This window comes from Falco peregrinus, chromosome 3, assembly GCF_023634155.1.
Source record: "Falco peregrinus isolate bFalPer1 chromosome 3, bFalPer1.pri, whole genome shotgun sequence".
Taxonomy (NCBI): domain Eukaryota; kingdom Metazoa; phylum Chordata; class Aves; order Falconiformes; family Falconidae; genus Falco; species Falco peregrinus.
In genome coordinates, this window is record NC_073723.1 from 71,004,197 (window position 1) to 71,028,819 (window position 24,623).

The 24,623-nt window shown below is 41.2% G+C and overlaps 1 protein-coding gene across 3 annotated transcripts in view; it reads left to right on the forward strand.

The window, feature by feature from the left end:
* Positions 1-24,623, forward strand: part of CARMIL1 (capping protein regulator and myosin 1 linker 1) — a 241,305-nt gene that overhangs the window by 58,079 nt on the left and 158,603 nt on the right. For all 3 annotated transcript variants that reach the window (XM_055799395.1, XM_055799396.1, XM_055799397.1), the window contains one exon: positions 21,997-22,047. In XM_055799395.1, the coding sequence (XP_055655370.1) occupies positions 21,997-22,047 (51 nt within the window). The remainder of the gene's footprint in view (positions 1-21,996; positions 22,048-24,623) is intronic.

Genomic DNA, 24,623 nt, shown 5'->3' on the forward strand with positions numbered 1-24,623 from the left:
GATACTGGTGCTGTGTTTGTAGGAAGGAGATTTTATTGCTGCCCTGTCTAGGAGTGAGTTTTTCTAAAAGTTGTCAAGTTTTTGAGGTAAGTTTTGCATTATGTAATGTACAGTGACAAGAAGCGGAGCCAAAACATTCTGATGATAACATTTTGTGGTTCATAGAGGCACTTAATGTAATATTCTTGCTTAGCAGATGTAATTGTTGCTGATGAAAATTGGGAAGTTAATGCTTATATGACCCAAGGCAAACAACTTTGAAACAAGCCCATTCCTGAAGTTTTCAGTTTTAGCAGATGCCTAGTTTCAGATGAAACGTCAAATACCCATGACTCATGGCCACCAACTAGAAGTGTTTTGTTGTTCCTAAGGGTACAAAGCAATTTCTTTTATGTTTTGGGCAGTGAGTCATGTCTGAAAAGCATGTCAATAGTGTTTCTAAAGGTAAGCTGGATACAGTGATGCTGTGGACAACATCTGGAGTTCATTCACCGTTAGTTTCTGTGGGGATGAACTCTTGATTTGCTGTTGTGGATTTAATCATAAAAGAGCCAAGTGGTTCATAAGGTTTATTCTGCTGGTGTGTTTGACCTCCTCTGCAGTCACTGGTGATGAAGAACTGTGAGCTTCTGAAGTTTGATACTGGTTACAGACAGATGAGACTGTTGATAGTTATGATTTCATTAGAGATGAGGCTTGGGATTGTGCAATGAGCTGATAAGGCCTGGCCTGATTCAGCATGCTTTCCTGTTGTGCATGTACCAGGATTTGCAAAACATGTAGGCTGCTGTTGCTTCCACTTGACTCCTCAGCTGGGTTGACAGCGCTGTCATATGGTCTTGTTGGGGTGTCCAGCCTCTCCATCAGATTAACTCAGCATCTGTGCTGTCAGTTAACGTCAGTATCATTTCTGACTTCTCTTGCATGTAAGGTGAAATGAAAGTGCCTTGCCTTTGCTGCGAGCTAACCTGAGAACAGTTCAGCCTCATGAAATTACAGGTGTTTGAAACATAAGACCCATTTCCCAGGCAGTAAGATTGGGGTGTCCTCACTTACTTTAGCACAGTATCTGTGGATGTGGGAGGGAAGCATTCTCACCTACTCTTCCAGGTGAAATACTTCTTGTCTGCATGTAGTTGGCAGTGGCAGTCACTGATTTGAGCTGCCTTGCCTGTCTGCAGGTCTGAAGTTGTTTTTTCCTGTGTTGGAGGGAGTTCTGTGCTCTGGGATAAATATTCTAGCCACACACGTGCGACTGTGTCTGAGTGCTACCCTCAGGACCAGAGGTGAGTTGGGCATTGCAGTTTCCCAAGCTACCACACATGGAGTTTCTCTGGTTTTGGTAGCATCTAGATGCAAGAGTGTGGGGATTTGCACAGCTGATTTCAAGTCAGGGGTGGAAGAGTGTAGCTGATAGCTGGTATGCCTTTGTACCTTCTCCCTCGGGGGTCAGCTCCTTGCTCATGGCAGAGGGCACCAAACAAGCAAAAGGGTGGAAGTTACATGGCCTCTGGAGTGCAAGCATTTCACGGTTAGTGGGGCAGCTAGGCAGATTACTAAATTCCTTGGTGTCGCCTTCCTGAGAGGCATGGATTTGATATTGTGAAGGGTGTGGACTGCAGCAGACTTCCCCAGTGACTCTGCTTGTCTGCTGACAGTGTTGTAGACGGAAGGTAAATTGCTCATCATTGCAGTCTGACAGCTGCCTAGAGAGCAGAGTAGGATTAATTCCTGAAGTTCTCCCTTAACTATTTCGTTTACCTGGGTGGATGTTCACTACTGAATTTCTAACTCCTTTACAGGAATGAATAGTAATATAATTATCTGTATTGTGTCATGTGTGCTTAGCATCCTAGATAACACAGCTAGTATATTGTTACTTATCTCTCTTAGGAAAAAATCTAGATTGTTAAAATAAGCTGGTAATGTAGTCTTATTCTCTTTAGTAGAGGCTGTTGCCTTGGGCTGTGGCTTATCTCATTAACCAGCCATGAAAACTGTGCAATTTTCCATCTTTTGCTCTCCATTGGGTATATTAACATTCATATTGTGTATCTACAGTTAGTTCAGGGCAATAGTGGGTAGGGTATTTGTGTACTACTGGTGTATTTACACAAGGCTGCTCTCTGATGATTGCAGACTCTGGAGTTGGGTCTTTTAATGAATGTGTTGATGGAGCTGCTCTGTAATTAAGTAAGAAAATGCCCTATTCATTGGCAGGTTTGCTTACCTTGTATTGTGCCATTCAGTTACCTATTGAGGTGTTACCCTGTGAATGTACTGGAATAACAACAGGCTGTTGGAAAAGCAGGTAGCCAAACAATAGCCTGAAATAAAATACTTTCTGGAGGTCTCTCAGGGGTGGTTAATAGACAACTCCTGAGCTTTTAGCAGTTAAAGTGTCAGCTCTGAGATCTACCCTGGTTACAAAACATGTTTTGTCTGGCAGTAGTAAGGATCAGTGAGCCGAAGGGTTATGAACAGTTAAAAAAATCCTTTCTGACAGAGTTCAGGCCCTTGTTTTGGAAAAGCTGTTGAGTATGCAGGAGGTAGGATTTCTCCTGGATCTCCAGGAGCACAGGAGTTTAATAGTCACTTAGGTAAGCAGGGCTTGCAGTAGGTATTTGGTGTTTCAAACCCATATTCCTCTAGTTCTTTTTTTCTACTGATAAGATTCAATATTGGTTGGAGAAAGCTACCTAGCCACTGGATTTAGTATGGCTACAGCCTTCCAGGAGGGAGAAGACTTGGCGTACAGGGTCCTGGGAGATGTGGGCACTGTGGGCTGGGTGGAACTGGTTTGAGTGGGAGCAGGCAAGCTTGGGAGCTCAGAGGGGTGCACTGGCAAGGGCTGGAGCCAGGAACCCAAATATGCCAACTCCAAACAGTGACACTGTGGCCACCTTTGCCGTCTTTATTAAAATTGTAAATGGTGCTTTGTGAATGTATAATAAGAGACCCGTAATTTATTAGAATATTTTTCTGAAGATGGGAGTTAGTGGCTTTTTTGGGGGCACCTGGTTTATCTGGGACTTTGAAAGGGACAATTTTTATAAAAGGAAACTTTATTACTGCCTATAGTTCTGGGACAGATGCTACATGTTGTCTTGCTCTCGTTGGAAAGCAAACATATATACAAACAATATAGCTACAGTGGTGTTAAATGTTGTGAATAACCTGAGATACTGTATTACACACTGTTTTAAGATTTTATGCAGCCAAGCATGTTATCTTTCACTGAAAGAACATTTCCTACAATTTTATTTTCATAATCTGCAAGGGGTTGCTAAGTGTACATAGCAAATGGATTGCTACCTGCAATATTGTGAAGAATATTGTAAGAAAACCTTGATAATGTTTTTTGCTCCTTTAGTACCGAAGAAGTCTTGTGGAAAAATGTGTGTACCCTTTTTGTGTATTTTCTCATTACACTGTATACCTGTATGCATATATCAAAGTGGGGGGGGGGGGGGGGGGAAACCAAACCAAAACCCCTGAACAATATCTTTATTTTGCCTTCCTCTACTGCTGATTACTTTAGGAGTCAGAGGATTATCAGATCTTATGTTTTCTTCTGCACCCCCCGCCCCTTCTATTTCACCAGCTGAATGTGTACTTCTCTTTGTATTAGTAGATAGAGGTCTTTTCCTCTTTTATTTGTTAAGTAGACACAGCATCTTCTTCCATGGTGCTGAGGAGGTTACTGTTTAGGTGACATCTGTTTTTTAATTTGCAAGCAAAACAAACTTTGTGTGAGCATAGTTGAGCATGTTTGGGGTTTTTTTTTCTGATTACAGTTTTGTTGTTTGGTGGGTTTTTTTTAAACAGCATGAACCTTTTTGACATTAACTGTCTTAAGTATGAATGTAGATGTCTTGGCTAATGTGATAGCTAAATGGAAGCTGAAGGGGCTCTTGGGTAAACCACTTGTGTATCTGAATAGCAGGAGTGCTAGAATTACAGCCAGCTTGACCAAAATAACATGCTTTATGTATGTTAAGGCATGAATGATACATGCTACCAGGTTAATTTGCCCAAACTGAGAGCTGATTTTACAGTCAATTCATTTCTTTGCTTCAGTCTTCTTGAGTTTGTTTTTTAATTCTATGAATTAGCATCAATTCATGTGGGAGGACATTTTCTTTGAATCCCACATTAAATTATTCTGAACTGTATAGAAGTCCTGACAGTGAGAGGAGTGCATGTCTGTTGTCTCATCTATCCTGTTATTGGGCTTTTCACTGTGTATTTTTGCACCTGTTTGAAGCGGTGATATTAGTCTTCTAATAAGTGTTCCAGCTCTTTGACTATGCCAATGACCAGTTATGCAACATGTCTGAGTTGCTTCCTTTTTCCCACGAGTGGGCAAGGACCTGACAGGACAAGTGTTCGCTTCTATGTGCAAGTTAACTCTTGAACTGAAATTCAGTGCTTAGGCTATGGATACTGTGAACAGGTCCCTGAAAAATGAGGTTGAGAGGTTGCTAGGTATTAAAGAATGGATGCTGCATGCTAGCACAGTGTCAGGAGAGCTGGATTTTGGTCTGGTGCTTCTGAAATATTGATTGCAAATTCACATAGCATTTTCATCTGTCATCTGTTGGAGGAAGTGGTGACTTTTTATTATTTATTTAAGATTAATCAGCCTAAATGGCACTGATTGTTTTAGTGTAGTGGTTAAACAAATGAATCCTCATGCACGGGCTTGTTACTGTGCTACTTGGTGCCCCAGTGATCTGCCCTACCAGCATCCAGTGTCTGCTTTTCCTTCAGGGACCTCCACCATGCCTGTGCTGCTGCCCTTTGAATGTGGAGCAGCGTTGCTAAGTGTGTCAGTTGAGGCATCTCCAGATGAGGCATCTGTGTCTGGTAGGATGTTTGGGGTGAACTGCCAGGTGGTAATTACCAGACTGGAGGGCTGCCAGAGGGCTGCCAGGACTCAGTCTATATACCTAAATTGCAGAATGACTCAGTCATCCTGCTGTGGTGTATCACTAGCTTGTTTAGATGCTTAATTACATTGCCCTCCCTCTTTTGCCCTTTCCTACAATAATAATACCCATCTTAATGTCTGGTCCTTTCTAAAGAAAAGTTACGCTGGGCTTCTCTTCTTTCTCTGGGGTTTTGTCTTGTTGATGAAAAAGGTGGCAATTAAAGTTGTGGAACTTGTCCAACTCTGAGAGAACTCTCCTTCTGATATGAGATGACCAGCAAACTGGCTGAGCCAGCAGTGCCAATTTTAGGAAGTTTCCACTTCTGTTTGGTGCCTGCTCCTTTGGCAGAGGTCACTGCTCCCCTGGCTGGGCTGGCAGTGTGGACATGCCCATGCACACCTGAATTGGGTGTTGGAGAAGTGATGTGATGTGTGTGTGCACATGTTGGCTTCCTGCGTGGATGAGTGACCTGAGCGGCTGTGTGTCGTTGCAAGTGCTGTGCAGCATGATGGAATTGGTGGAAGAGTGGGCTCAGCCTCTCAGGGATAGCCCTGCGGGTGTGCTGGATTTACTGTAGTACACAGCTGCATCCTTGGACGGCACACTGGCACGTGCACAGAGGCTTTGCATTTCTAATTGATTTCTCTCACTTGCTTTACTGCTTCGTGTAAGCATGACCGAGAATGTGGAGTGCTGAGGCTGATGCAGTACTCCTTGTGCTGCAAGAAGTTTTATGTATTATTACAGGGTATGAATTTATTTCACTATTTTAATTAGGAAATTTTCATCTTGGGTTGAGTGATTTAGGTTTCCTGCCGCTTATCAATGGTTTATGGATGTAGTCAGATCTTGGAAGAGAGCAGTTCATAATACAAACAAGGAGGAAAGAAGAGATGGATCTTGTTTCTAGTGCTAGTGGATCATCTTCAAATATTTCTGCATGATTGTGTGGCCATAAAAAAAGGCACTGTGTATGTTTGTGGCTGTCATAAAGCTTGATGTCTTTTTCTTTAGTATCCCAAATTGCATGTAGCTATTTCCATTACACACACCCCTCCCCCCCCAGTCTGCTTTATTTAATAAGTAGGATAAGACAGAGATGGCTGTTCAACTCCAGATTTTTCTGGTGTGTGTGATACAGACTTTCTGACTGTATTTTGTAACAAAATTGACTTTTGAAGCTGTACCAGAAATGTACTAGTTCTGTGGACTGGTGAGATAGCATTAACTGTAATTTTTAATTTTGAACTTGTTGGTTTTTAAAATACATTAGCTTTTAAGTCTTAGCCTCCACTTCATGGTTTTCAAAAAGTCTTATTTGTTTGTAGTTCCAAAAGATTTCTCTCTTCTCTAGGAAAGCAAAGCAAATTAAACACAAAAGAAAACAAGTTGATTCTGTTGTTTTTTAAAATTGTTGGTTACCTTGCATTTGTAGTTTCTCTGCATTTATTGATTACAATGGAACAGAAAATAATACTTGAATTAGTACTGCTTTTGTAATGGGGCCTTGTTAGGCCTATAAGTCACAGGAGTATATGCATTGCAAGGGATGGTGTTTTGAACTAATGATCTGGAATAAAACAGTACCATCTTGTTTAAAGGAAGTGTATAGATGGCTGAAGAACTACATTTGCTGCTAAAAAGCGGGGTATGTTTGTAACATCATCAGAGTGGATTTAGAGAATCGAAACATGTACCATGGTAAAAGTGACCTGGAAAGAAACATTTACGTACAGTTTTATGTTGTCACTGTTTTTCATTTGTTACACACACGTGCATACACACATCGCTGGGTGAGATGTTATTTTGTCTTGCTTGTTGGTTTCAGAAGCTTCCTGGCTTTTCTGTAAGAATTATTTAGTGTCCCAGATCTGCCAATTATGAGCTTCTCAAGGTATGGGCACAGGAGCAGAGGGGCAAACCTCTAGGCAGAAACATGGTGCAAATAGCACTGAAGCAGCTGCAGACAAAAGGGCAGGCTGTGCATTTGATAACATAGGAATTGAGTGCACTGGGATCGAAATGTAGGCATATGAAAGGTGACAAATTTAGCCCAGGGTAAACTTGCCTTTGGGAGAGAGCTCAGTCCCAAGTGTCAGGTGTTCACAGCATCTAAATCAGGACAGCTTGATTTAGCACAGATTAACCCTTTTATGAACTCCTAGCCTCGGTCTCTGCAACCTGTACACATCTGGGTTTCTCAGGTCACATTATCTATTTCATCTTGGAGAAAAAAACCCAAAAGTGGGTGAAATGTTGAAGGTATGGTGCATTTGTTCTGGATTTCCAGGCCTGTGGTGTCCAGATGAAACCACAGCTCTGAAGAGGATGCTGGACATCTGGAGATCATGGCCACATCTACTCTAGGTATACGTGAACTCAATAGCCCGAGTCAGACATGGCTTGCATGAGTTGCATGTCAGGAAGTGTAGTGTGTCTCAAGCATGTTGGCTTACGAAGCATGAGCAGAGCAGCTAGCCTTTATAGGCAGTAGGGAAGCCCAGGCTTTCCAGATGCATTCAACTTGCTGTGTGTAGTGCAGTCTTTCTTATTTCTGCATAGAACAAGTCTTCCAGGGCCACAATTGAAGAGGTTGGTTAGCCTCAGCCTAATTTTTCCTCTTCCAAGTTTTTCTCCAGTATTTGCACATTACCAACAGGCAACAACTTCATTCAGTCTAAATAACAATCAGTGTCCTTACAGATGAAGGCTTGTGTTGGGATGTTGTAGTCTTTGGAATGGTAATGCAGCCTTCCAGAAGGAAAAATGTGGCAAAGACAGGAAATTGAGTGAAGAAGAAAAATTCATGTGTTAGTCCTTGAAACTGGATTATCTTGACATCTGTCAGTTCTGTAGCTGCGCATTAAAACCTCATTCCAGTTTGATTGCAGGGAAGTATCCGTTTCATGTTCCACTCCCCAGAACTGATACCCAGATTATGAGATCTGAGGCTTGACCCTGTCTGGTTGTGTCTTAAATCACATCTGCATTTGGTGACCTCACTTTTTCAGGGTTGGTAAGCCTGTTCATTTGTGATGGCCCCACCAGGCTGTTGCAGCACTGACCCTCTGCAGTGCTCCTGGAAGTCTGCAGTCTACAGGCTTTGACCCCTTTGGAGGGAGCATTGTTGAGTACCAGTGTTTTCAGACAGCTGTGATTCATTCAGCATGTGTTTGTAGTGACACATTACAGCCAGGGTCAGATCATAGATTGTGAACCTTAAGGAGGAAGAGAAGGTTGTGTTTTCCTAGCTAATTTACTGGGATTTAGAAACTTCATAGAATTAATTGATTTGAGGCACGAGGGAGTCAATGATGTACTTTGAAAGCTCTTACAGATTTTCATGTGGCTCCAGGAAAAGTGAAACTGCTCCCCTCCCCCGCCCCCTGCAATGTTGCATATTTTAAAGCAAAACTGCTCAGACTTTTTATTAGCAACCACAACAAATGCTCAGCTTCTGAAACTGCTTTGAGGTGTCAGACTGAGGAGCTGTGAAGTTACAGGCCTCATGCCAGTGTCGTGGAATGAAGCACTGTGGTCTTTGTCATGCAAAGAGTGGGAATAAGTATACACTAATACTAATGTAAACCCCTGGTATTTGGCATCTTGAAAGAGTTATACCTACCTGCTTATGCATCTGCACTTTTAAATCAGGGCTTTAATTGCATGTCTGTGTACGGTAATAGCTTCTAGGGTGGGAGTGGCCTCGTAAAAAAAAGTACTTTATGGTCATGATAATGTGATCATTTGAGGGGAAAAGCCAGTTTTTATTTTTTCTTTCAAATGCATTGAGTAATGAATGGTTTTGCTTTTTTAGCTTGAACAAAGTCATGTCTTCTGAAGCTTCTTTACTCAGCCTGGAGTAGATGTCAATAGCATGTCCTGTTGTTTCCATCTCCCTTGACACTACTTCAGGAGAAATCTATACCTGAAGACAGAAGATCTCTTAATTTCTCATCTGATTTGTAACCAAGAGGCAAGCAGTGGCCCTTTCAGGATTGGTAGCAGCTCTGTAATGCAACTTAATTTGAAAAGGCAAATTCCATCACAGACACATTGGTATGGATCCTTTTTCTCCTTGTCTTCATTTCTTGGTTCACTTACTGTGGGAGAAATACTGGGATTTAGGAAAGGGAAAGAGGCAACATCTGCACCCAGTCTGCAAGAAAATAAAACCCGGTAGCACAGACAAGTTGAGTGATCATAGGAGCCTGACAGAAGAAATGGAAGGTAAAACAAGGCTGGAGGGGTTGTTCCAGTGTTGCAGTTGTGGTGGGAGGTTTTCAGTTTTGATCGCTGTGCTTTACTGACATCATTAATGCTCTCATCTGAATAATTAAGTTAATAGTCCAATAATAAGAGTGTGTGTGTGTGGGTAGAGTTCAAATCGTCAATGTATCTGATGTTCTGCTGGGTGCAGTCTTCTGCAAACCTGCTAGTATAGCTGTGATCATTCATTTATGGTGTGTTTGGGAGCTTATCTGTGTAATTAAAAAACTTAGTGGTTTTTTTTTTTTTTTGTTAAATTCGAATATATTACCTGTACAAAATGTATGTGTTGCTATAATTACCAAAGCTCAACAAAAGGAAAATAAAACGTGCTTAGAACTTTAAGCAACAAAAGATCTGGAGATAAGAAGTGGGTTGAAAAGTCATGATTATGTACATTGATCACCCTTTTAGACAGCACATTTGAATGATATTTTCCTTTCTGACTTGTGTGAGAAGACCAATAAAACTGAGTACAGATGACTTTAAGTAGTTGACAGATGATGTATAACTCCAGCAAGAGTTAATCAATGTTATTGCAAACTTAATTAGAAGTCACGTTACAAGCAAATTTAGCTGAACGGTGTGTGTAAATTAATACTCTATAACTGGCATGAACTTAAAATTGCACTTGTAAGCCTTGCTCTGACAAAGTAAACTTAGATGGATTGTCTGTTAACCAAACTAAAACTTCACTTTAGATCTTGTACTGCCTATACTAGTGTTAAACCCCCACCTGAAGTTAATAGGTGACAAAAAAAGGCAACAGTAGCAACTGCATGGAGTCCACCCTGGAAACTGAACTTTTGTAGTAGTGTTTCGAAGGATAAGCACTTGTAGGTTATTGTGAAATATTGTAACCAACATTTGGTTTTGGTTTTGCAGTAACAAAAAACCCCATTTGCCGACATTAAAAATCAAAGAAACCACAACTTAAAAAAAAAAAAAAGGAAATAACAGCAATACTTCTTTGAGATGGTTCAAGACAATTTTATCACTGGTTTTGTCTCACATTGGCTGAGAAGCTGTGATGATAACATATTGGGGTTAGTTGTGTTTAAGGGTGTCTCTGTAGTAGACTGAAGGCCTCTGGGATTTGGTTTTTTGGGGGGGAATTGCCTATTTCAAGAACATAATAAAGACGCAAATTTTGTGTCTGACCCTGTGTCAGAGTCAAAGTGTAAAGCATTGAAAAGACACAGCATGAAAAATTTTGTCTTGTGTGTTGAATTTCAGCTGAAGGCTTCCAAACTTTATTAAAAACAGTACATCTCCAGCAGTAGGAGGGTGAGTGGGGCTCCAGCCGTGCTGTTGAATAGGTGGAGGTAACAGGCCTTGGGGATCCTATGCTTAAAGGCTTCCTGGCTTCTTAAATTTTGTCTGTATTAATTTTTCTTTTTGTTTTCACCCCTAATGGAGCTGTGTTAATGGCAAAAGTATGATGATGCTTGGGAAAATGGGAGCCTGTGCTTCAGTTAGGATGCCTTCTGACTTACCTTGTTCAAGGAAGCCCTACGTTTCCATAAACCCAGGATACCGTGCTGTGGAGCTCAGTCTGGCCCGAAAGACCTGCCCGCGGGCTGGGGAAGTTGTTGGGCAGTTAGCTCACCTAGAGCACTTGTGCCTCCGCTGCTGTTGGTAGCTGGGCTGCGTTGCTGCTAAACCGATCTAGGTTTGTTGCAATCATGCATTTGCTTGCAGAAGAGGCTGGGTTCGGCTGTTTTGGGCCCGTGTGGTGGTTCAGTACTGGTGGTGCTTGGGGCTTAGGCCATGGGGGGAGCTGGTCTCCCCGCAGTGCAACCTGTGCCACTGAGCCAGGTGGATGCTCACCTTCCCTTCTTATTTGTGGCCCTATACCAGCTTTTCCCATGCTAGAAATTCCTTTAAAAACAGAATATTGATGTTTCCAGGTTTTGAATCTGTGTTCTGTCTACCCAGGATGATTTTGAGGATGTGTGCAAGAGAGTGCAGCCTGGCTTGCAGGAACTGGGTCTGTCGGCTCCTGAGGTTGGGGGCTTGTGCTGCCAGCTCCCAGGGGCTTCTCAGCCCGGCCAGTGCTGCTGCTCCTCATGCTGGTCTGTGAGCTCCCTGCACCTCATGTACCCCAGCAAAAGACTCTGGAGAGCAGGTTGGCTTGTTCAGCAGAACTGCTTAGGCAGCTCCAGAATGGACAGGGGAAAGGCTTGGCTAAATAAAAGGAACCAAAGGCTTGGCTGACTGGACAAAGGGCAGACAGTTGCCTGCAAACATACCACCTAAATACAGCAAAGGCTGTTCTCAGGTGTCCTTAACTTTTTGGCAGATTGTACCTCCATAGTGAAAATAAAGAGTCTGCAAATAGAAGAGCTTGTAAATCACGATTCTACATAAAACGATAAAGCCCAGAAGGATTTAGTTTGCTTTACACTTTTGTAGCTTGCACTGACAAGCTGAGTCAGTTCAAGTTCACAGTAGTGAAGTAACCTTTTAAAACCTCTCTTCTCTGAGGCTCTCGTGTTCTGAAATGAACAATGATTAAGAAGCATCAAGCAATGTGGCTCAATGCTTACAAAACCAAAATTCACCCACAAAATTGTTATGAGAAGTGGTTTGACTTAAAAGACCTTTGCATCAGAATCTTGTGAAGGCTTTTTGGGGAAGCAGCTGATTTTTTTTCCCCAATTTTTCAAAGGCAAAAGGTGGTTTACAAACCCCTGAAGTCTTCTGTGTAGCTAGGAGCTGACTACTGAGTGTAACCGTTGTTATACTTAACTCCTAAGTTTGAAAAGCAGAAATACTTGTTGGTTTTGCATTTAGTAGATTGAAATTTCTGGTTTTTAGTATGGTTTCTGACTTTTTTTTTTTGAAGTTTAACTTCTATTTGATTGTTTTCAGATAAATAGGGATACTTCATTATTATGTGCGTTTTGTCAGGTTTAATACACTGTGTAAGAAGCTGTACAAGTCAAATGCAGGCAGTATTTAGTGTGATACATTTAAATAAGAATCCTCACAAAACCAGAAAGTATTCAAATAGGTTGTATATTGGACAGGAGCACATTAATTTCTCACAAGGAACAGCATTAGATAGATGACATCCTATGACTTTTAAAAATCAGCACAAAGGCTAATAACCCTCCATCAGTGGTTACTTAGTGGTTTTTGCCCAGTGGATGCAGCTTGTACTTCTTAGTCAGACAAGACAACATGCATGGTTGTGAGTAGGGTGAAACTGCAAGTATTTTTTTGCAGGATGTTGGCAGCAAAATTGCTTTCCTGGAATGTGGCAATTCTTGAATTTCTAAGGGGAAGCCAGATACAATCAGCTGTGTCACTACATGAAGCTGGCCTGGCCTCTGTTTCCTGCCTGCTAGATACAGAGTTAGGAACGGGGGTGGGGGGGGGGGGGTTGGGGGTGGGGGTGGGGTGGGTGGGAGGGACTTCGTGCTGGGATTTATCATCTGGTGCAGATTTCATAAGAAAGAAATGCATCCAGCATCATGCACCTGCATGACAGGGGAGTGAGGACGTTGCTGACACCTCGGTTATGTAGCTGCCCTGGCTGTAAGAGTAAAGTGCCTGACAGAGAAGCTTTTGTGTGTTTTCTGCAGGAGATGCTAGATACTCATCTGCTAAGTGGGTGGGTGGGCGGTGAGCACTGGGTAAGCCAACAGAGGATGCCTCAGCCGTCTTCAGCTCTCACCACTTAAAGTGTGGGAGCTATGAGGAAGCGGAGGGGACCTCCCTTTCACCACCCGTTGCATGCAGGGATGGCAATAGGCAGTGAAAGGGAGGTCCCTTCCAGCCCTGCCGCCTTGTGCAGGGACAGGGGAGTAGTTTGTTCTCGTCTTCCTGGTTTTGGAAGATGTTTTAAAGCTCTGAAAGAAAAGATTTCTTTAGCAGAGGGGAAATGTGGTACAGTAGAAATAAAATAGCTGTAAAAGAGATCATCTTACAAAACATAAAACAGTAGAACAAAAAATCTGAGTTTGGGGGCTGGGAGTATAGTGGGTGGCTTTTAAGGATTAAATAAATAACCAAGTGGCTGGTTCCAGCACTTAAGCACCGTTCTTCTCTTGAAAAATTGATGGTCTTAAGATATCAAAATTTAAAAAGATTAAGAGTTCCAGCATACCTCAGGTGATTAAAGGTGGAGTGGCTGTCACAGTTGTATTAGTTTCAGCGGGTACTTTGTATTTTGCAGGTAATAGAGGTGGAGAAAGGGTTCTGTGGGCAAGCAAAAGGAGGAAAAAGAAATCGGAGTGCATCTGAGGACTGCAGTGGGGCTCCTGAAGGGATCTTGAGTAATCCCTTCTGGACCTAATGGGCAAGACTGTTTTGTCTTGCACCTGTAACAGTGGTTTCTTTGGGAAAGAGCTGCCTTGGCTTAAAGGTTTTTACCTCTCCAGCCATTGACTTGGTTCTGTGTTTCAATTTATATACGCCATGGAGAGGACAAATAAGACTGAATGCTACAGATTTACTAAGCTGACATCTCTCTCGGGCCCTTAGCTCTCAGGGTTGTCCAAGGTAAATGTTATTGAAACTGTAGTTTATGGCAGTGGGTATCAAGGAAAATTGTTTTACTGTGCTTACGTATTTTTATTTTAATATCAAGTGGAGCTAAGTGCATCGCACTTCACTAATTGAATCTTCATTTAATTGTTGATAACTTAAAGCAAATACAGATGTTTGTAGAAGAGTTTCTTATAAAATGTTTACATTATGGATAAAGTTGCATTTCTTCTGTTCCTGAAGTTTTTGTTTTGTTTCCTGGTCTTTAAAATTCTGCAAAATGGTTGTGGGTGACGTACTTGCAAAGAGAGCAACCCAGTCACCAAGGAACACTGCAAAATGTTTAATCTGGCATTTCTAAGTGATGAAATTAAAGAAGATAAGAATAAAAGCACTGCCAATAGCAAAATCTATTTTCAGCTGCTTCTGCATAGAAACAGCATTATACACAGCAGAGCAAAATGCGTGCAGTCTTACCTACTGTCTATAAACCCAGAAAGAGGTTCTGTGGAAGAAGAGGGAAGGTGTATGGAAGTTTCTGACTATTAACACCAGGGATAGGTAGTGGGAGGGATTTTCTAAAGGGTACCTGTACGCTCTTTTGACGATAGAGAAAAATAATGCAAGAGCATAAAAAAATTGTTGCACAAAAAATGCTGGAGTCCAGAGCCTTTTGAATTGGAAGTCAATGGAGTGTTTTCAGCTTAGTACTTAACTGAGTACTGGGGGCTAGAACATTGTGAAAGGCTGGTACATGAGGAAGGTATCCTGCTGTGGCACTTTGTCGAGGCAGTGAATCTGTATAATGGCTGTATACAGAGGAGAGCGAAAGTGGGAAAAAGTCTGAAATAAAGGTGTATTAACACTACTGTGCTAGTGACCTGTTTACGTGTAACGTAGGTACAGAGAAGGAAAAAACCCCTTTGGGGTTATGTGTGCCTCATTGATGAATTACAAATGAATATATTTGGTTGAGCCTGCGCCACTCTCACTGTCCTCTGTCCAGGCTGGTGCCAACCCAGACTGGGTCCAGTGCCGTGGAAAGGACTTTATATTGGTGAAATGCTGCTGCTGTTTCCTGTTTTCATGACTTGGAGCACCTGTAAATAACACGTTAGTTAGGTTTTCTGTTAGTGCTTTACAGTATTCTGGGTTTTGTTGTTGGGAATTGTGCAGTGGTGAGAGGAATGGCGAGGGAGTTTTGCAGTCTGCAGGAGGTTGCCTCAGCTTAAGCGCTCTTGTATTTGGCATCTCTCTTATGACCATGAAAATATGCTCCATGACTGACTGGTTGGAAGAACAAGGAAGCCTTGTGGCTATATATGCAATAGGTAGCTGCCCCTCCACAAGCAGCTCTGTGGTTCATGAAGAAGATAGGATATGATACAGAATTCTTGAGTGTAAAGCCTCTGAATTAGGAGTCCCAGTCTGCACCACTGGTGACCACATCACAAGCTACTTCAAGTGACAGGGGCTGGCAGTTGGGGTACCCATGGCTCCTGTTGCTGCCGTTGGTGGTGTCTGGCAAATGTTGAATCCCTGTTTTAGCATCTTCCGAAATCTCACCTTAACAGGAATTGCTGGGTCATTTGCATGTTGCAGACAGGGTTATAGCAAGTGTTTATATTTATTTGTGCTCCAGATGTTAAAGAGACTCAATTTGATTCATGTGTCCTTCACAGTTTGCACAGCTAGGACACTGCCTGACAGTTACAGTGGTAGTGTTGTTATAGCTGTTGGGGGAGCTAATGAGCAAATTGGGTTTAGGCAGGAGATCATGTTTTAATTCGCTGATAAACCTCCAAGCTATGTTGTTTCTTGTTAAACTCCAGAACCGGCAACTGCATACTCCAAGCTTTTCTTTCAAACTTTGCTGCTTCATTTTGCCCTTTTGTTTCAGACAGATCTCTTGGTGTGTCCATGCTTCAGTTTTTGTCAATTTTAAAACACTTTTTTTCTTAACTGTCTTTCAGGGAGGACTTGTTCATTTTTGCCACTGAAGTAGAAATTGCCTTGCATATTGGAACAGTTCTCCAATAGCTAAATAAGCATTTATTTTAAAAGGACCTTAAGACTGGAAGGGAAATTTGAATGAAGCACTCCATTGTGCCATCTTGTGGGTGTCCCCTGACTCGTTCAGTAAATTGATTTGAAAGGTGTTTCTCTTTACTTTAAACACAGCAGATTTATTGCCAGCAGTTCTGATATCTGACCCCACTTTTTTTTGCAAGAAATCTACTTCAGTGAAAAACTGTGCCCCATACCTTCCTTTGCCATTCAGAAAATATGGAAATTGGCGGCCCATAACAGATAAGGCTTGACTTTCTAATGCAGTGCAACGGCAGGCAGGCTCTTTGTCCATGGCTGCCACAAGGTGACTTTGTTGAGAAAGCTGCCGTTGACTTCAGGAACGATCATAGAGAAACATGCAGCAGAGCAGTCTCTTCATGGGGGTGGCTGAGGTCGTTACTGGCACTGCAGAGCTTGCCCCCGTCTTGTGCAGGAGAGAATCGTACTGATGCAAATAACGGCTTCTCTTACTGCTGAGGGTCTGCTCTGGTGCTCTGGGGTATGTCTTGTGTAGGTCTACAGCTGGCCACACAGGCACTGGTGACCTAGGGAAGCCTGGGAATGTGTTCAGTTTGGCTAAGGTCAGCTGAGGGAGAGAGAAACTCTGTGTTTTGTGTGTGAATGCCAAGAACCGGAATTGCTCTAATCCTTTACTGAAGGATCTTCCCTAGCTACAAAAGACTGCCTTAGTGTCAGTGGATATATAAGTAGGCATTTGTAACAGGAGCGAATAAGGTTTGCCAGTGGTTTGAACATAGGTAACACTTTGAAAGTAGCTAAGACCAAATCATCAGGGTCAAATTCAACCTCAGACAGCTGAGAGGGCTGTGGGTAAAGGTGGTGATGCTGTGAGCCCTTAGGTTAGAGCTGAACTGGTATGCTTTGCTGCTGTCAGTGCTCTGCAGAGAAACCCACCATATGCCAAGTGATGCCACCGTTTTGGAAGCAGCATATATGTTTGTGTGGTGCCCGAGTTAATTAGCACTCCAAAAAGACCTCCAAGATGTCAGCTACCCTTTTTGTTTAGGGAGGCTCAATGCTTTCAGGGAGACTGCCTCACTCAAACCCAGCTCTACTGTCTCTAGCATGGCGCTGAAAGGGGCCCTTTATCTAATCGAACTTCAGTTTCTTCAACATGGAGCATTTACAACATCAGGCTTGCAACCCAGGAAATGAATGATTGATTCTATAGGGACTTAGAGACACTGGATGCTCTAACTTGTATTGATTCATCCATATCCGTGTTCTAATAAAAACTCCCAACTGTATTAGTGGTGCTACTTTGCCTCATGTTATTATGTGTGCACTAGATACTGAATCAGTAGTAGTAATAGAAAGCTTATGATAGAAATCCTAAAACAACTAGTAAGTGTGGAAACTTTAAAAATAATGATGATATATGGGATAATAATGGTAATGAATAATGATAAAAATAGGGACGGTATAGCTAAGAGGTATATAAGAAAAAGCAACTGTCTTCTGGACTTCAAGGGATTCTCAAAATTATGCATATCTAAAGAAGAAAACCTGTCACAAATGCTTCTTCTCTAAAGTATAATGGAAGAGACTGGAGCAGTTTTGAGGCTGACAAAATGGCAAATGCGGGGGGAAAAAGAAACTATGGTGTGGAAAGAAAGGATCAGAGAGTATAGCTTAGAGAAGTAAACCTACAATATTTTGCAAGTTGACCAAAAAAGTACTAAGCTTTTTTTTTTCCTTAATACCTGTGTACATCAGTTTCCAGCAAGAGGGGAAAAAAAAAAAAAAGGATAAGCCATAATTTTTTTTTGAGATTTCAGCAGAGGGAATTTTTAAAAGATCTGTGCTAGTGAGTGGAGTGAGCATCACGCAACTTTCTGGGGCCCATGAAGTGCTGAGGTGTTTTGTTTTATATTTAATCCTGAAGCTGTGAATGCTTACTGTATTTTCCAGACCTCTATTCCTGGGCATTTTAAAAAGAGTAGTAGTGATTTTATTAAAAAGATTTGTTTCATTTGCTTGTGAGTTTGAAACCTCTTTAAATATAAATAAGGTGGCTTGAGCTTCTGTGGTCTGTCTGGAAAAATGCATGCACTTAGCACAGAGCTGTGTTGTTCTATTAATCTTCCTAAATCTGACTGCCAGGTAGGATGCCTGGGTTAACCCAGTGCAGCCCTGTTAATTTAACTTACAGGGCTAAAATGTGTAATAAGGCTAGGATTTGACAAGAAATCATGAAATGCATCTGTATGTTTATGTTTTGTTGGTATACTTGCTGAGGATCTGTGTTAAAATTAATTTTCTTTACTAAAACAGATTATTTATTCTGGTAAGTAGAAGATGACCTTGTAGGCCATGAGTCTCTGGAGAAGTAATTTGCAGGATATGTTTTTGATGAATGTTTCCAAATTAATTTCCAAATTTTAATTTGTTTCATGTACATGGTGAGCAGTGTAGGGAGCATTACAGAATTTGGAGTGATAAAAACATCAAGAAATCGTCAACTCTGGTATCTGTGTGTGAGTAGGAGTCATTTAACATGCAAATGATAATCCTGTTTTATGCTTGGAAAAAGGCAGAGTAGGAAGACAGACTGAAGCTACTGTAAACTAAATGTAATTCTTTTTTATTGCCCCCTCCATGGAGCAGTAGCTAGGTTACGTACCCTGTAGAAAATTTGCCTGGATGTGCTTGCTGCCTTCACAACAGTCACTTGCAAATCTTTTGGCTTACAGGTGTGTTAAAGCATGAATCTGCTCCCGAGTCTCTCTACCCTGCGTGTGTTTATCTTTTGATGGGCTCTTTTAGCTTTATTAATGATTGAATACTCTGTGTAACCAAACCAAATGGTTATGGAGGAATGGGGCTGCAACTCATTGGGCTGAACAAGTGATCATATCCTATCGGAAGACAAGATAGGTTATACACTGTGCCCAGCTGACATTCCTGATGGGTTGTAAATGAGGGAGCACTTTGTTCGGAGTCCTCCCTGGAACAGGGGTTTGTTCCTATGAGTCTTTGGTTTTCAAAGTGACTTTGACCATGACACTTCTCCTGCTGTACTCAAGGTTCTCTGGGTGGAAAATAAGTATAACAGTGGCAGAATCTTCTTTGTAAGATATTTGAGAACTGCTGTGGAGGAACTGGTGGCTACTTCTGCTTTTTAGTTTCTTTGTATGAAGAAATGAAAAACTCCAGGAAATCTAGAATCTGTCTATTTATAAAACCCAGCATTCCTGGATACTTCTGAAAGACTTAGACAATTATGCAATTAAGCACATAATCGTTATTCATGTCAGAGGAATGGATAGAGACCTGGGACTTCCTTCACAAAAATAGCTCGGTGCTTGAAAGGGGACTTGAACTGTCAGTGTGAAAACATCTCCGATGCCTACGCCTTTGGCACCAGCATATTTTGCAAGAGAAGGAACAGTGTGATACGTTGTTTTAAGTAGTCTGTAATAGTTGTTCTGTTACCCTAGCAAGTACTAACAACCATACAGAATCCTACTGACAGACACAAGTGAGCAGGTATCTTAATAGCCATTATTTGTTTTTAGGTACTGCAACCTTTTCGAGGAGGAGGAGGTCACTGAAAACTGTTTATGTTTCACAGCTTATCCAACAAATCTCAAGTTGATTGGGTTAGAGGCTACTGTGTTGCTAAACGTGAACAGAAATGGCAATGTTAAAAAGTGGGTGTCACAAAAAATTTTGAAAAGATTAAAAAAAATGTATCAGCAGTAAACTAAAGCTGATCCTGTCAAAGGTCATGATGCATACTCATGAATTTTAGCAGCTACAACTGTGATAAATTACAAGCCTCCTCTTGGCTGATTCTGCTGTTGTTAAAAAAAAAAAAAATAATCTGGTCCTGCTGTTGTCAAGATGGGACATTAATTTTGCAGTAATAGTTGACCTTGTCTTCAGTTGGCTTTATGTAAAAATCAAACTCTTACTTGTTTGTGACAGTCTTAATTGTGAAAACTGTAGAAACCTCAGCGTTACTGCATTAGAGGGCTCAGGCTTTTTTGTACCATCCTATTGCTCAAGAGTAGTTTCTTTCCCAGCTGAGTGGGGAGTATCACTTTACGACAGTCCTCTCCTTTGTATGTAAATGCATCTTCTTAAGGTAAGTGGATACTTCATTGGTTTTAGCAATATCACTCTGGGAGCTTTGGTATATCTACCATGAGAATATACACTGACATGTGCTCTGTTGGAACATTTTTTCCCAATGTAATTGTGTTACAGCCTTCTGGTTACCTGGATTGCATTTAACTTTGTTATTTGGACTCCTCGTTTGTACTGTAATCATGTTAGAGGGACCCTGTCAATGCTCATAAGGTAGCTTGAACCTGTATATGCAGGCAAATGTTTTGTAACAGGACCATGACCTGATTTTCCTGTAACCAGCTGTCCCACCGTGGTGTGTGCACGAACACTGATCTCTAATGTTGTAGGCCACTACCTAGAAGGGAAACACAGAAAACAGCTGTTCAAAAGCTGTCCTTTCCCCTGACTGTCTCACTTCTGCACCTGAGATGTGGTGACCAGAAGCAGGTCAGGACAAGCTGCTGCAGCTGCTCTGGAGGTATTTTGCAGGTGGTGCTGGTGCAGCGAGACTGCCTGACCACCTATCCCTCTTCAGAGCTGGGCAGCTTGTTTGTGGGTGTGATGATGGCCAAGAGGGGCACTCTTACTGATAATAAAGCTTTTCTTGTGAGTGCATGGGGTGTGATCTTCCCCAGAGGCTCCTGGGAGACTGATGCACACCTACGGTGGATGTCTGCCCTGAGGAGGTCGGTGAGGGAGGGGAAAGGTTCAAGATTTTATTACGGTACCAGAGAGCTGCTGTCAGGCTGGGGAAACTGCAGTGGTAAAAGCCCATGGGCTGCCCCTTCCCTTTTCTCTGCATGCTGAATTGTGGAAGACATACTTGTGATAGGCACAGCTGGGAGGAGAGCAGGAGAGGCTGTTTCTCCCCCAGGCATGAGTGCAAGGGGACCAGGCAGGTCTGTCTGACGCGGCCTGGACATGCCAGCCAAGTGGCAGCAGTGGTGTGCCAGTTAGCATAATGGGCCTCCGTGAAGAGGTGAGCCTTCCAGGAGGCAGTGGTTACTATTCCACAATTGTCTGGCTCTGCATCAGTGATAATTGGAGCACCAGGTCTGGTCACATCAACCCTGAAATAGTCTGCTGATATCCAACACTAGTACAGCATTTGTACTCTTAGGTTTTAGCAAGATGTGGTTCAGCTGAGGTACTAAAGCTGAAATCCAATCTCCAAAGTGTTTGAACAGCGTTCAAAGCTGGATGCTGGGCTACCTTCTCAGGCTCGTTCTCCCTCTCTGAATGAGGAACATGTTTTGTGTCAACCTGCTCACCTGGAGATAGATACCTGCCAAGCAGAACTGGGTTCAGAAGGTCCCAGCTGTGTGAAAAGCTTTGCATGTGCTATGGCGTTTTGATCCAGATGTTCAATTTAAGTTCATTTCAGTTTTTTGTCTGGAAAAAGATGCAGCTAATTCTGTAGGCAGATAGATCAAAAAGCAATACTTTAGTTTTGCAAAATGAGTCATCCCTTTTGCAAAGCGTAAAATCTGTGCGTGGGATGTGCTACTGGAGATTGGAGTGTAACTTTTATATATCATTACATTTTGATTGGTAGTAACTTCTGAAATACTTGTTTCATTGTGCTTTCTCACCAGTCACTGGTCTCGCTTATCTAATTGCATTTTTCCATTGTCCTTGCTGGAGAAGAAATACAGGTGTTGTCAATGAGAAATCTTTGTATTATTACTCTAGAAATGCACTGAGTAAGTCCAAAAAAAATATGTTTGCTTATGGTCTGGTATTACTAATAATATGCTTGTCTTGTGTATTTTTGTTATATTTAAGTATATCGTATGTTCCTGGTAGGGCTTCTTATCCTTGCCGCTTTTTAAAATGTCACTAAGATTCCTATTAAACGTTCTTGAGAGATTGAGGAAATAAATTTCTGAGTTTGATGCTGAACTAACTAGCTTACAGTTGATCAGATTGCAGCAGTCTCATCACCGTGCTCTACTGGATCTGAGCCCAGTTCCCCTTCCTTCCGTGTATGACAGCAAAGGGAATCAACACTCACTCTGCTAGAGGTCTTTTCCCTCTGGTTTCAAGACTTTCCTGGAAAAGAAGCTTCAATAATACTCCTGATAAATTAAAAATTTCTTACAAATGCTGTTCTTTTCTTGTTTTTTCCCAATAGGTGTTGGCATCATGTCGGGCGTTTCTTTTAACATCTCGGATTCCCAGCAAGGTAAATCACTGTGTTTCTATAAATACTGGTTTTGTAGATAGAAATGTAAGTTGCATAAACTTAGCATACTTTAATTATACTTACGCATCTGTTTAAAAAATAATAACAACTGAGGAATGGTATGTTTGGTGGTATTGAGATAAAACGGTGCTTCCATTAGTGTCTGTCTTAAATAATTTGTCAGAATATATAGTTACCATTTCAGATGGATTTTAACTTCTAGAAATGCAGGTGGGTGAAGAATTATGTTGGAAATACTAACTTGAAGAGCTGTGATATGAGCCTGATGATCTTTGTAGTGGGACAGTTTATATCCGAACAAGCTAATGGCATTATTCCCTCTCGTGTTTGTAGTGTCAAACAGGAATATATCTGATTTGGAGACACAAATAATGTTGAGCTTTATTAAACTCTGCTGTTTACTGATGATTTCTGTGGTTTGTTTTGAAAAGCATCTTGCTGACCTGCCTTGCCTAAAGCTGGTGAATTATTCTTCTATTCCTGTGACAATTCGTAATGATTGTTGTAGCAGAGAAAGATAATTTCCATGTGAATGAAAATGACTGATGTGGAAGAACATCTCTTGTCCAGCTTGGACTCAGTGAATAGGAATTTGGCATATGTTCTATTTTGTTGTGTTTTAAGTGTGGGTATCTAAGTGTGTGTATGTCTGTGTATATATGTTTTATAGAAAACAAAGGATCGATAAATGGAATAACCAGATTTTCAGGTATGGTCACTGGTAAATGTGACCATCCTTACCTATGATTTGAAGATGTTGACTTGACCGGTAGGATGACTCTAGCTTGAATTTCTGCTGAAATTTGCTTCCCTCAGCAAATCACCCTGTCCCTGCAGCACAGATGTCTCCTGTTGGCTATCTGTTGGATTTTGGATTGCTGCAGTTTTCAGCCAGGGTTTTTTAAGACAGAATTTGATGACTGGTTTCATGGAAACATAAAGCCCGTTGATGAACAGCTTAGACATCAGTTCAGTGGCAGTATGATGGACAGGTAGTGATGGTGATCTTGTTAAATAATAGCAAAGGCATTGTAATTCATCAAAAAGCTCTTGAAGGCTAGGGTTTGGAGTACTAAAGAATAGCTGTACTTCTAATTTACCATTAAAGATACCTTTCGAAATTCCTTTTATTGAATAGATTACATAGTTGAAAACCTTGTTTCTGTTTTCATGGGAATCTGTACTAACAAAAGTGTGAGTTTAGTGCTAACAAATAAAAGAAAGCTTATCAGCAGAAACTGCTCATGATTTATGTCAAAATTAAACTTTGTATATCTGAACAATTAGGTTGGTTGAAAGTGCCTTTCTTTTCTAGCAGGTTTAGTGAAACTTACTGAATTTTCTAAACTGTTGTATTTTCAAAAGCTAAGCCCAAGAACTTCCATATTACTGGCATGCCATAAGCAAGACAGCTGAGAACATGCAGCAGACACTTTATCCTTCCAGTGACCTCTCATAACACTGAGTATGCTGAGAGATGGCCGGTTCTGAGTGACTGTTACTACAATGTCTGATTTCAAACTTCACTTTTCCTTAAACAGTGCTGTTGAGATGTATCTGCTGAACGAGAATCAAAGTTAAAAGGAGTGAAGGTTGATTAACTAAAACATCAATTCACTTGATTATCCTTAGAGCAAGGATATTACAGTGGCCAGCACCTAACTTTACACGCAGGTCCAATCAGTTCATATCCGCTAATGTAGACGGTTTGATAGGAAGGGCAGTACTGAAAGCCTACTCATTCTTGCTACAGTCTGTATAAAATGTACTTACAACATTAGTAAATGTTGGATGTGTCATCAAGCCCACAGATAAGTGTATGAAATATTTGTGGGAGGGTAATTCAGGTTTGTGATCATATTTCTAGTGCCAGTTTTCATTAGGTTTTGATTGAAAAAATAGGGACTGTGAAATTAACTGTCTTGGTAACTGAAGGGTCCCTAAATGAGAGGCACTCGTAGCCTTTTAAGAAGATTTTTAAAAAACATAATTTCATGTAATAAATTAGGTTATGCTTTTTAAACTTTTAAAAAATTATTTCATAGTTTGAGGTAGATGATGTTTAGAACGTGTGCTGTATTTTTGCTGAAAATCAAGGACTGTAAAAATCCATGTTTTTAAGTAGAAGAATGAACCAAAGGTAACTATGGAGATACTGCCACGTTTCCTGGTATTTGTTAATTCCAGTCAAGTTGACTTTTGCGGATTGGATTCTTGACTCTGGATCTGTGTAAACTTTTATCAGGAGTAAAAAAGAATTTTTGATGATGTGTACATATATATATATATATGTATATATATATGTTTGCACATGTACAGTACTTTGAAGGTTCTGCTTTTGCTAATCTGGTAGGTAGATAATTTACCAAAAAAGAAGGATTTCAGTCACAGAAATTTTTCCTAAAATTTTATTGTGATTTGGGTAAGCAAATGTTAGCTAGTCTCATATGTTTAATTTGACTAGCACTGGAGAAAAAGAGCCTTTCACTTCTATGCGTGTAGTCTAGCTTATTGCAGTAGCCCAAACCAAAAGCTTCTATGGATATATATTTTTT